This window comes from Triturus cristatus, chromosome 5_2 (assembly GCF_964204655.1).
Source record: "Triturus cristatus chromosome 5_2, aTriCri1.1, whole genome shotgun sequence".
NCBI lineage: Eukaryota > Metazoa > Chordata > Amphibia > Caudata > Salamandridae > Triturus > Triturus cristatus.
The window spans coordinates 1,059,143,808-1,059,157,335 of NC_140588.1; the positions used below are offsets into that span (position 1 = coordinate 1,059,143,808).

The window sequence follows — 13,528 nt, forward strand, 5'->3', positions numbered from 1 at the left end:
GCACTGTCTCTATGGCTCTCTTTTCTAGTAGTTTCAGCGTTTCTTCTCTAAGCAGGGCAAGCTCTTGGCCCGTGCGCTGCCTTCTTTTTGGTTTTCTGTCTGGAGGCCTTTTCTCCAAATCCACGCAGTATCCGTATTGCATGACGTTCAGTATCCACTTGTCTGTGGTTATACGTTGCCACTCCTGAAGGTAGAGACTCAGTCTTCCGCCTACTGGTGTTGGATGTTCGTAGGCTCTTGAGTCTCTTCTCCCCCCCAATGTTACTGCATTGCGCCTCACCCCTGGGGGTATGTTGTGGGTGGGCGTCCCCCTGCGCGCCGAGTCACTTGGATGGGGGTTGGTCTCCCCCTCTTCTCCTCTGGCCACGTCCATTCCCTCTCCCGCGAAAGGACTGGCCCGAGGTTGGTACTGCCAGTTTTGCTTCTGCTGACCTTGTTGTCCGTGACTATCGCCCTGCTGACCTTGCTGGAAGGTCTGGTGCGACGCTCCCTGCTGGCTTCCTCCCCTACCGTAGGGTCTCCTAGAGGGAGTGCCTCTCCTCTTCCCCCTGAGCTGTAGGGCCCCCATGGACCTCGCCGTCTCGTTTTCCTTCTTCAGCTGGGTGAGTTTCTAGTCTACTGTTGCTCCGAACAGTGTTTCCCCGTTGAAGGGGGTGTTAAGAATGTTGTTCTGCACCTCCTGCTTGAATCCAGAGATTCTTAGCGATGCATGTCTTCGCTCGGTGATCCCTATGGCCATCAGTCTTCCCGAAGTCTCGGCCCCGTCCAACGCTGTCTTAATGTAAGAGTTGGCTATGTTTTTACCTTCTTCCACAAGGTGGGAGGCTCTTTGGTGGTACTCTTCGGGGAGGTGTTTCACTAGCTCCCCATCTCGTCCCAGTGCTGGTACTGGTGTCGATTGAGAAGCGCGTTAGAGTATGCCATGCGCCAGTGCATTGCGGCGTTCCGCTCGACCTTTCTTCCTGTGAGGTCCATCCTCCTGCTCTCTTTGTCAGGTGGTGGCCCCAAAGTCGCTGGCACGTTGGCCCTTCTCCTGGCCGTGGAAGCTATGATGGAGTCAGCCGTGATAGTTCCCTTGATGTAAGGGGGGTCCAGAGAAGAGTGCTTCTACTTCTTCTCCGTCCTGGGCGTGATGGACCGGCAAGTCGCTGGTTCCTTAAAGACCTCTAGTCCCTAATTCATCACACTCTGTAGCATGGTAAGGAATTGGCTCCTCGTCTGGATGGGGAGCAGGGTCTCGAGGAGGAAATCGGCTTTCGGCCTTTCCTCGTCCAGTTTCACGCCGAAGGCAGTTGCAGTGCTCCTGACCACCATATTGTACACCCCGATGTCGTCGGGCGGCGAAGGCCTCGAAGGGTACGTGTCCACGGGCTCTTCGGGGTTTTCTGTGTCGATATCCTGCCATTCCATCTCGTGGCTGGTTGATGGCGCTGAGCCGTAGAACGACTGCTGGTCGTCTTCCTCGACTTCGCCCTCATAATAGGTATCTTCTTCCGCTTCGAGATCTCTCGGCAGCCCCTCGGTGTCGATATCGTCCTGCTCCTCTATTTCGACGACGTCCGTTGACGGAGCCGTCGGAATTTTCTATAGCTTAATTTTGGCGTCGAACTCCTTCTTCCTCTGAAGGATGCTCCCCATTTCGGCCTCGAGCCGTCTCTTCTTTTTCTCCATCTCGGAGATGCTTTCGGCGTCGACCGCCGGCCTTTGACGGAGCTTGCGTCGACGCTGGCTTGTCTTTCTGCGTCAAGCGCCCCGTTTCGTGGGCTGTCTTCGACGAACTGAGCCTTTCAGTGTCTTTCAGCACCAGGGAGTCCTTTTCTAAGGATCCGCTCTGCCTTTTGTCCATGGATCCACCCTTGGTCGTCGAAATCTTCGGCGCCGGTGCTCCCTTTGTGGACTTTGACTCAGATTTCCTAGAGTCACCCTCGGGTTTGAGGCATTTTCAGGGATTTTGAACTCGACGACTTACCTCGTCTGGAGTTTTCTTGTCGGTCTCTACGACCGTGAAGATTTCGGGTCCCTCTGCGACGTTGTCCTCATCAGTGGAGAGGCCCAGATCGTAGAGCGACGGGGCCTTACCCCTGCCTTCCATGCTGACGTTGGCTCTTCTCTGACGTTCTCTCACCCGGAGCGTCTTCGGCGCGAAGGCTGAGCAGGCGTTGCAGTCCTTGCTTAGGTGGTCGATCGGTAGGCAGAGATTGCAGACCGGATGCTGGTCCTTCTGCGCGAACTTGTGGTGGCAGTTAGGGCAGAATTTGAATGGCGTCTTGTCCATTGCGCTCAGGGCCTCTGAGTGCGCATTCTCCAAGGGCGTCGAAGAAAAACAACGTGGAACTCTTCCTTCTTCACGTCCCGGATGCAAGATATTCCTCTCTTGTGATCTTTTTCGTAGTTCTTTATCGACGAAACTCGCTTTTTCTTCCTTCGATCGAAATCCTGGAGCTTCCCGATGACGATCCAGACCCAACGGCGGAAAAAAGAATCTGAAGATGGCGCCCCAAAGGTGACGATGTCACGAGAAGTGCACCAAAAGGTTGAGACGTCGACGCCCACCTGGGCTCCGAAAAAAAAAAAAAAAAAAAAAGCAAAGACTACCAATCCGGATGGCACCTGAAGGTCCTTTTTCTGGTCTATCCTGCAGATACCAATGTAAGTTCCTGAGAAATGAGGTGGTGGCAAAGGACTGCAGTCACTGCCCATTTGCTGACTTTCCCCCTCTGTAATAAGCCTCCATGCACACCCAGTATAAATGTTGAATTGCCATCTGTAAATTCCAACATGGGGTGGAAAGTCATTCTATGTAATGTCCGATCCCTCCCAAAGCATGCAACAGAGATTTGGGATCGGGTATCCTTGGACTCCCCTGAGGTAGGTTCCCTTACAGAAACATGGCTCAAGCCATGTGCCATATTGCTCTCCCAGAAGGCTATAGAATTATTAGACAGGACAGATCACCCAAAGTAGGGGTGGGCTAGCTATTATCTACAAGGAGGGAATTGAAGCCACTATTCTCGAACAACATTGTAAGGCGAATATAGAAATCTTAATCTTTCGCTTAGATTTACACCCTCGGCTGAGTTGGATAGGTGCCCTAGTTTACCGTCCTCCTGGTCCCATAGGGGACTTTTCAATCCAAGTTATGGAACTTATTGCACCCTATGTTATTTCAAACCATCATTTCCTACTGTTGGGGGACTTTAATGTCTATAATAAATGCTCTGCCAAAGAAGAAGTATCATCTTTCTTAGCGGACCTGGCGACATTAGACTTAGTCAAACGCAACAAAGACCCCTCACATATTGCTGGACATACGCTGGACATTATTTTCTCCAACTCCCATGGAATCAGTTGGGAACCACCTCGTCCTTTAACCTGGTCCGATCATTCCCTGATTGAATTTCACATACAAGGTGCAAGAGGGGCAGTCCCCACAATGTTCCCCAGCGGGTCTGTAGACAGTGGTATAAAATCACTCCCGACCCCTTTCAAACCGTCTTCTCAGCTCCCTGGGATGCTGAACCTACAAAGCTAGAGGAGGGGTTAGCCCTGTAAAACTGCGCGGTTAAACAAGCCATTAAATCAACTTGCCTCATTGAAATCCTTCCCCTCCTCAGTCAGGCGCGCACAGATGGCCTGGCACTCTTCTGAGCTGCGCGCCGAAAAAGGGAGATGTAAAAATGTAGAGAGACGCTGGCGTAGAAATCATGAAGATAGGGACAAGGAAAATTTCAAATTAGCTCTTACTCTCTACCATAAAAATATAAAAGTTGCCCAGAAACCTTTTTAGCCTCACAGCTAGCTCAGGCAGGAAATGTGTCCAAAACCTCGTTTCAGATCCTGAAAACCTTCACCAATCCCAAGGCATGCGATTCGGTAGAGGATCCGTCCCAAGCTTTATGCAATGACATTGACAAGTTTTTCACTCAGAAGATAGACTTGATTTCTGATAAATTTATCTCATCAGGGTGCACAACTGCCTCCCCAGCCCTCTTCTCAAGTGTGCCCAGTAGCAGGCAGCTGCTAGATAATTTTCTCCGATAACTCTTGAAGCAGTAGAAGCGGCTTTAGGATCGGCTGAATATGGATCCCCCCCATGACATCATTCCGGCTAAAACTGCTGCTTCATTATCCACTCATTTGGCTCCATATATCACTCCGCTTCTTAATCTCTTTGAAGGATGGTTGGCTCCCACCTGGATGGAAGGCGGATGAGATTATTCCGATTCGAAAAAATACTAAGGCCCCCCATGGAAGATCTCTCGAATCTTCGCCCCATCTTTCTCCCCCCGCTCCTGAGCAAGGTAGTGGAGAAACATATTAATAAGCAGCTGTCCGACTACGTGGAATCCACGGGTGGTCTGGATCCTTCACAATCTGGGTTTAGACCCAATTACAGCACGGAGGCCACCCTTCTAGCAGACACGGATAACATCAGAATGACCCTAGATAGCGGCCACTCCACGATTCTGGTGCTGTTGGACCTCACCGCCGCATTTGATACGGTCTCGCACCGGATCTTGCTGGGGAGACTGGAGGAGATAGGACTGAGAGGTGTAGCGTTGCAGTGGATGTCCAGCTTTCTTTCCTCTAGATCTCAGACCATCAATCTTGGCCCTTACTGTTCACAGGCTAGGAAGATAAAGAGGGGAGTCCCCCAGGGCTCATGTTTGAGCCCCACATTCAACATCTATGTGGCTCCCCTGGCTAATCTCCTGAGGATATCGGGCTTTGTCCCCATATCCTATGCTGATGACACACAACTGCTGTTCTCTTAATAAATTCACCCCCTAAATTCGAGACACCTTTTCTTCAGGGATGAACGCAATATCCATCTGGATGAAGGACAACTTCCTCCAGTTCAATACCGGTAAGACGGAGCTTATGCTCTTTGGTGATACACAGATGGGGTGGACATCCGAGTGGTGGCAAGAAGATGTCGGTGCTCCCCCCCCCCCCGCCCACCTAAGACTTGTGTAAAAAATGTAGCATCCGTCTTGATCAGGCTATGACCTTAAAGGAGCACGCGACTGCTACAGTCGGCTCTTGCTTCCATGTATTGGGATTACTACGGAGAGTCTTTCCACTGCTTCCTGACTCGTCACATAGAACTCTTATGCAGGCGATGGTTCTGAGTCGCCTCGATTATTGTAATGCTCTATTGATCTCGGCGAATGAGTCGTCTCTGCAGCGCTTGCAGGTGGTACAAAATACCGCTGCGCACCTTGTTTTGAACGCCCTCTCCCCCCCCCAGGACTCCATCCCTTCCACTTCTCCGCCAACTCCACTGGCTTCCAGTTCACCAGCAGGTGCGTTTCAAGATCTGTTGCACAGTGTATAAGACTCTTTATAATAAAGGCCCCTCTTACCTTGCCGAAAAACTCACCAGATACTCCCTTATTAGAACCCTCCGCTCTGGCACCAAATATCAAGGTTAGGAGGGAAAGCTTTTTCTCACCTTGCCCAGTCTTATTGGAATAAGCTTCCCATACAACTTCGACAATGCCCCGATTACCTTTGCTTTAGAAAGCGTCTTAAAACCTCTATTTTCTAGCGATTAGTCTTTCAGCCTAGCCTGCCGTGTCCTTTGCGCTGAGATACCCCTTCGGGGGTGATTCAAGCGCATTACAAAACCTACAAATAAATAAACTATCAGCTAAGACCCAGACAAGTGAGTTAGAAAGCCAACTCTTAGTTAGCTTAAGTCTCTTCATCTTGCACCAGGAAAGATGTTTGGAAATATTGTGGATTTGAAGGCAGCAGCTCATGTTTCTAACCCTTGCTTCCGCTGTTGCCCACATTTGTGACCCGAGGAAGATCCATCACCATTCCTCTGAATCATTTAGTGCATCTTTTATTTAAACATCTCCGTTATGTGGTATTAAAAATAAACCAGGTTCTTTTACCAGCTCACTCATGCTTTCCAGCAGATGCATGAATTCAGCATGCTGCAGCCCAAGACTCTTACGACTGGAACAAACAGTAAACACACACTTGAACCCGCTGCTCCAGAGAGCTGTGCACAAGCGAAGCCATTGTTAACAAATCTCAAGCACCTAAACAGTGAGGTATATACTTCGAGGCAGGAACTCGTGCGAATGCGTGAACATGTCAAAGGAATAGGGTAAAAGCACACACAATGGAAGCCAATCACCTCATTTTATCCTTCTTTGTCCGTCACCCTGCCCCATCTTGCTCAGTTTCTTATGCTGCCCCTTCCCCCCCATAAAACTGCATTCCCTGCACTGTTCAGCTTCTCTCAATTCTTCAAAAGTCATTAAGTTCTTTTTCAATCAGCCAGTTTCTTCCAATGTTAATTTTTCGGTGCACCCTTGAGGACTTTTACCTTCTAGTCATTTACTCCAATTCTCTGATATTTCCTACAAGTAGCCACACAATGAACTGTAGCGTCCACACTATTTGCTACCACTTCTTCAATATGTGTAGCACTTCTGCAAAATTGCTTTTCATTAACTAAATGAAATAAACTGCATCCTGTGTCTGTGAAAGTACAAACATTTAGCCTGTTACACAAAGTGTAGTGAGGGTGAAACCAGGGATAGAAGGCACGTGAGGTGAAGAACTATGAAAGCAAGACAGTCTGATTTCCATAGGAAAAAACTCTTTATTTAACAATATAACAGGTTTCCAACATGGGCCAGTGGAATTACAATCCAACTCCACTGGCTGGAGTACTTGTGATATGATGTTGGGGGACAAGTTGCAGCTTAACAGTACAAATAAAACAGGTCAGCCATTGAAATATCATGTGAAACAATGTAAAATAAAACAAAAGTGACCCTTCGCCTCTGCGTTCTTGAAATGTGATTATGTGCTATAAAATACTGAGAACTTTGGACCAAGGTGACAGATGAACAGCCCTGTTGAGGGTTCAGGCGGAGGGGGCTCCAAACCAGATAAACAGCCAGTTAAGGGTAGCGAGGAAGTGTCAATGTTTTAGTGAGTCAAGTGCACCATTCCTGATTTGTGCAAGTCTAGGAAAGCCCGCATGGGCTGCGCATGTGCAGAGATAAGGGGGTGCAGTGTCTAATTAGCTGAAATGTACACAATGAAATAACATTTTGAAGTGCCCATAGATGCTCTGGAACAAGTGCAGTGCAGGAAATATCCTGGGAAAAGTGGGTAGATTTGAAAGGCAATGGAGGATCAGGCATGCTGGGTTAAGTGCAGTATTGTGGGTGTCACAGAGGTGTTAGAAGGTAGTTTGAAGAGCACTAGCCCTAGCAGTGATAGGCAATGTGTGTGTGTGTGTGTGGGGGCGTATAGGAGGTGGGGATAGTGAAGAAGGGGCAGGGCTCTTTCCCTGTGACTTGTACTCCCATTTAGCAGACTTGCTTGCAACAGTGCTGTGAATACAACCCACCACCCAACTGGACTGTGACAAACTGAAGAAGTTGAAAGCATATGCTTCTTTCCAGGCAAAGAGGCTGTGGCATCATTAGTGTTTCAATATACACGTGTTGGCTCCTATGGAGCACAGCCACCTTCCTATGTAGTTGAGATAGCCTGGTCTTTAAAAGAGACCATAAAATGTCCCCACACCGCAGCAAAATGCTTCTTCCTTTTGCACACTACCAGAAACAAATACTGGAAACTTGGATGTAGTGTGCAGCTTCCTCGTGGGGGCAGAAAACTAAGCCTGTCTCTCCACTGACACTCTTGAAGATGTTTGGTAGTCTGATGGAGAGATCAGAAGAGTCCGATGCCTCAAGAGTGGAGGGCTTCTTTGGTGGCCCAAAATATCTCTGGACAATTAAAGTACTTTAGAATTAAACATGATGCGTTTATACAGCATGGAAAAGGTCATGTGTGATGGTGACCCAGCCAGGGCATAAACTACGGTTAAGGCATAGCCCGCCGGTGATTATTGCTATTTAAGTCAAAATGTATGAGGATGGTCCATCTATTCACCAAGGACACGGTAGGGGTCAACACCATTTCTCAGAGCACAGGCCTAGCTAACCAAGTCAGCTGCAGGCATCTTTGCAACCAATAGGTGATTAACAGAGTAAATTAGTTAATGGATAATTACGAGACGTGGTAGAGCTACGGATGAAAACATGAAATATGTAGCATAAGTTTGTCCCATGAGCATTTCTGTGCAACACCACAGCCAGGAGAACTTCTCTGGTAGGATTAGTGTTATGTTTGAGGTATGTCTGAATGGGAGGCGAAAAGGAGAGGAAACTATTACTGCAGGAAATTAGCAGAGTGTATTAACACCTTTTACAAAGATATGACTGAGCCCACACCTAACTTGTATGATGATTAGATGCAGAGACCATTGTAAAATGGCAAGGAGCTTGAAGCAATGCATCCTATGCAATGCCGGCCTTGTGCTGCCTCAAAGGAGGGGGTGGACACATGCTTAGCTTCTCCTTACAGCAGCAGTGTGCAGGGATAGAATATATATATATATATATATATATATATATATATATATATATATATACATACATACACATATCTACACGCACACACACTTTTAATGTGCAACGTTTCGTGGAAATGTTGATTTTAAGCACAGACCATGACTCATGGTATTTTTACTTACGAGAGGCGGGGAACAGATCTAGATTTAATGTATGGGGTATGCTCGTCTAATGAAACGGTATAGGAGTTATCAAACAATTTTCAAATATCCGGGTAGCTACAGGGCATTGAAATGCCCAGAATCCGATGACCCACATTTATTAGTGATGCAACTTTTTTTTGTTTGTCTTAATCTGGTGAGCTTGAACACATTCCAATAAATGGATAGTGAGGGGAGAGCCAGAATAAGTGCCCTTCCCATTTAAGGCAGCATCAAACACCACGATTGCCAATAAGCAGAAGGCACTTGGGCGGGGCTACGCAAGGGCCAATGACAGAACTAAATTAGGCAGGTCAGTGGAAAATAAAACAAGCGGAATGACGCACTCTCATGCAGGTGTGTAAACAGATCGAGAGATGTACAGATTTTTCTCTTTTAGAGTCTTTTCTAAGAAAAAATGCACCAGAAAATAATTTGGCGTCCATACAAAATAGCTTTTTACAATATTAAAAAAATTTCTAGATATTTACAAAGCACACAAATGTAAAATTAAAAGGAGGGTCAGTGGGTAGGGAGAGCAAAGTTGTTTGCTTTGCTTCAATATTTTAGAATGAGAATTGAAGGTATATTAAGTTAGATTTCACTGGTCTATATTTACAGAAGCTTACATTACCTGCGCACCCATAATGGAAATGCAAAGAAAAAAAAAAATTCTCGAATTTAATGGCGGTAAACTAGACAGAGGAAGTTAACTTGGGGGGGAACAGCCTTCATTAGAAATTGTTCGATACAACATGAGCCATGGACCAATAAGGTGGCTGTATTCCTGTATCAGCTGCAGATCCGTACTGGAAGGGCTCATCGACTGACCAAACGTCTTCAGACGGCGGGGAGCATCTATTTTTTGATTGGGGGTAACAGCTACATTTGATGTCTATCAGTTGTGCATAAAGTCACTCATTATTCCATCTTTTCCCTGCTGTGGAAACAGAGGCCATTTGCAAACACCCATGGGTACGGACGGTCATCCGAAGCACCAGTCCGTGCCCGCCCTCACAAATGTGGGCCCATCATGTTGCAGTGCCCTAGCACCTCACTGATGGAAAACAACAGTTCTAACGTTTGGGTTCCTGCAGCACTCGATTAGAAAGGCAACACTCCTACTGGTTCTAACTGAAGACCACTAGACATCGCTACCTGAAAACCAGATTGTCTGACATCTGTCTACCATTCAAAGAAAAAAAGAGGTTCTTCATTGTTTTGAACAATGGTCTGGTTCCTCCATCTAATAACTACACCTGTGTGGATATTTATGGACCCATTGTGCCAACCCTGAGCTGCTCCCACTCTTCTTGGACTGTCGCCTGGGTGCCTCAGCGCAGTGTGCATCAGTGACGCTGTAAGCTCTAGTGATACACCAGAGGCAGCAACACCTGCTTCACAATACAACCCCCGAGAGCCGCATATGTGCAGGTCTCTTCTTGTATAGTGGACATTGGTATTGGCTTTCGAGGGACAGTCTCTGGGGATATTTGGGGGAGAAGAACCCATGTTGAGATGTTTGCAGGAGAAGAAACACAAATGTTCTCCAGAGTGGAGAAATGTCACTGCACATGTAACACGGTCAGCTTCCGACAACTTTGATGGAATCAAAGGCAAGAGAAGGATGATCTAAGGTGGGTGCTCAGGTAGTAGGAGGCGTGGAGGTGATGAGGTGCTAGCTGTGAAGCCTGGAGGAGAGGAGGAGGCTTGTTGTGCAAAAAAGCGCACAGTAGAACATTACCTGTGCACAAGAGGGTGCCTGGGGCCCACCCTAAGGGAGCGGAACAACCCTCCACCCCCTTTCTGACAGACTGTAGGGGAGGAAGAGGAGAACCCTACCCTGGGCAGGAAACAGCACAACTCTGATGTAGTGTAAAAAAAGTTTCCCTTAAAGGCCTGGGCCCTACTTGCATCTGAAAGTGGAAGAACAGCAGCAGACTGTTAATGTACCCAGATTAAAAACAGGTAAGGTTTGTGGCGGGAGAAGGTTAAAGGTTCAATAAGCAGCCCCACGACTTTCAAACATTGATAGCCAGAGACTTGTCTCATCTTTAGTGCTTGAAATACTCAGATCCCTACGCTTCACAGACAACGTTCCATGTTAGTTCCAAGCTCTTTGGCCCCAGGCCCGGTTATGCTCTAGAGAAGGCTGCCACGGTCCAGCTACTGCAGATGGTAATCCAGATGCCCTTGCAAGCTGGGCACCGACGCTGCTGACAAAGGCCATGGTACCTGGTGCCCAACAGCCCCATTATGCCACCAATCAAGCAGATGCCCCGAATATGAGAGACGAGCTCCCTGGTGGAACCCTCCCGCCCCCAAGTCTTAGAGGATTTGGCAATCCACGAAGGGGGTCGGTTACTATTTAGCCCACGGCAAAGCTCAGAAGAACGCAAAAGGAAGTTCAATCAAATGAGAAAATAAGGTGGGTCGTCTGTGATTGGCTCATTGGCCTGGGCATGGGGTGCTGCCTCCGATCGAAGACTTTGCCCCTCGTTTGTCCAATCCTTTACCGCGTTTCCACAGGATGTACCGGCGGACAGCAGAGGATTTTGCGGCACTGGTTTTCTAGGAAGTCTCTTCAGTCTTCTTGAATCCCTGGCTTCGACCACTGTCGGTGAGCCTCAAGCAGGTGTTCTGCCCAGGTCTACGGTTTCTCGAGCCTGGTACAGTCTGCCAGCGCTCTAGTCCCAGCAGTAGTAGGCCAATGGCTGGAGAAGTGGTGAGGCATGGGTGGCCACCAGTGCCGGATTAATGAGGCTACACCTCCAGAACTAAAAACCTAAGTATAAAAGGAGTAGAGAAAGCGGGAGTGGTTGCCTCACTGCAGTCCGCAGCAGTCTGTTGCCCTCACAGCCTCCTTGTTCCCCTGCTTCCCCGTAGGGCGTGCTGCAGAGGAAGGTTAAAGTAGGGGCCAGCGGCTCTCCTTTCCAGGGCCCACCAATATCCCAGCCGCTTGCATGTTGCACTTGACCCTCCCTACCACCACTACGAGGCGGGAGGGTGTGCAGAAATTGGGCAGAAAGGGGGGAGGCGCCCTCAGACCTTGTAGTAGATGTTGGCCGGGCTCTGTGGTGGCATTTCTTGTACAATGTAGACTGGATGCCCGTAGTCGCCGCTCACTTTCTCGTAGTGCGGGCAGTAGTTGTTTTCACTAGTCCGTAGCGGGATGATGATGTCGCTAGGTTCTGAGCCGGCATTGCCACCGCTGCACTTTGGGCTGGCTAGCGTGCTGAGCGAGAGCGCCGTCGCCCGCTGCTGGGTGTGCTTCCGGTGCCGCTTGCGAATCTTCAGCAGAAGGACGATGAGGAATATGATGATGAGGAGGAAGATGATGCAGCCGGCCCCAATGGCCGCAAACACAGCCACCTTGGAACTGAAGAAGCCGTCACCCGCAGATGGAGTGTTCTTTTCTTCTTGGTTGACAGTATCTGGAAAGAAAAAAATAAAAACACTGTCAATGTCATTCTTTCTACCTCAACCAACATTAGAAACTCACATCACGCATCCTGGCTGACCATGTGAAGCTGTGTGCAATGCCATGTTATACCAGGCTTGTGCAACAATCGTAAGCGGGAATCCAGACATGGCACCAAGAATGCATTTGAACCTGGGCTTTCATGCACCAACAACGCGACCCGGTCCAGGGACCTCTGTACGGGCCATCGGACAAGGCTACTGCCTGTGGAAGAGGAAGCTGGCTCCAGGCATTGCATGCGGGCGGCTGGGAAAGAGTTTGTGGCTTTACTCCAGTTTTCATAAACCGCGCAACACTACTGGCTTAGCAATGGTAGGAGGGCCTGTAGGAGCACTGCTTGCTGCAGTAAGACTAAACTACTACTACTAGGCGTAGAAGCAGCAGTATTAATGCTAGAAGGAACCAACGGCACCAGTCAGCACTTAGTGGGAATTGTTTCAGGCTAGTAGTGTTAGAAATGTAGAGGTGTATGATCTAATGCACAGGAAAGAGGACACCCTTTTCGAGAAAGGAGAGGAGAAAAAAAAACTTTGGGGTCAAGAGGTCGACTTTTCATCTCATCGCCCAAAAAACGTGCATCTCGGAAAGCAATATAAACCCACTAACAGATGGTTAGCAGAACCTCTGGGTAACATGGCGACTTTAGAAGTGAGCGACGTCATTACAGCTCTCCATCAATAGCCTCATGCTGTCCTTGCCCCTCGTAGCGCCTAGATGTCAAGGCATTCATTCAGGCACCGTATTTAAATCTGAATCGAATCCACTGTGTTACGAAGTTTATTTTTAATACAAAAAGTGAATAGGACCGCAGGGTATCCAATTGATTCTGCTTGCGAGGGTAGCGCCTCCTGCTGGCTGTCGCTGTTGCCACATTCCTAGGTGTCTAGAGGGATCAGGCGGACCCGTGCTCGGTACAATGCAGCAAAGTGTGAGCCTGGGTGCCCATGGACAACATGGGGTCACTTTACAGCGCCTCCGGCAGGGGGAGCACAGAGCACCACACCGAACATGGGGGATGGGAAGAGCCCCTTAGCTGAGGGAGTGAGGGGGGCAGTTCAGTTGGGGTGGTTCTACAGTGCTCCAGTGGGCAGGGGGGGGGCAAGGATGCGGTGGGGAGAGGCAGGAGGGCGCAGTTACAGACTGCCCCGCCCCCTCCATCAGTGAAGTCTTCCTGACCTAAGACTCAAGCTTCAGCAGCGCACCAGGTGCAGGGAAGACCTTCAAGGCGCGAATGCGCCTCCTCCCCAACACAGCGGCAGAATGGCATTCCTGGGGTCTTTAAAGGCTCAGAATTTAACTTTCCAGGGACCCGGCCTCCCCCGGTAAAGCTCCCGGATTACCAGCTAAGTAGTGTCATTAGAATGTACCTGCAGGCTAAAAATAAGCGCGGGCTCCCGGGGACAAAGAGTGGGCGGGCGTGCGTGCGTGCGTAGGGGCGGGCGGGGACATCCAGCAGG

At 48.9% G+C, this 13,528-nt stretch overlaps 1 protein-coding gene across 3 annotated transcripts in view; it reads right to left on the bottom strand.

Moving 5' to 3' along the window:
* Positions 1-6,602: 6,602 nt before the first annotated feature.
* EFNB1 (ephrin B1) overlaps positions 6,603-13,528 on the bottom strand; it is a 370,068-nt gene continuing 363,142 nt past the window's right edge. For all 3 annotated transcript variants that reach the window (XM_085608335.1, XM_085608336.1, XM_085608338.1), the window contains one exon: positions 6,603-12,024. In XM_085608335.1, coding sequence (XP_085464461.1) covers positions 11,633-12,024 — 392 coding nt within the window. In that variant the 3' untranslated portion in view covers positions 6,603-11,632. The remainder of the gene's footprint in view (positions 12,025-13,528) is intronic.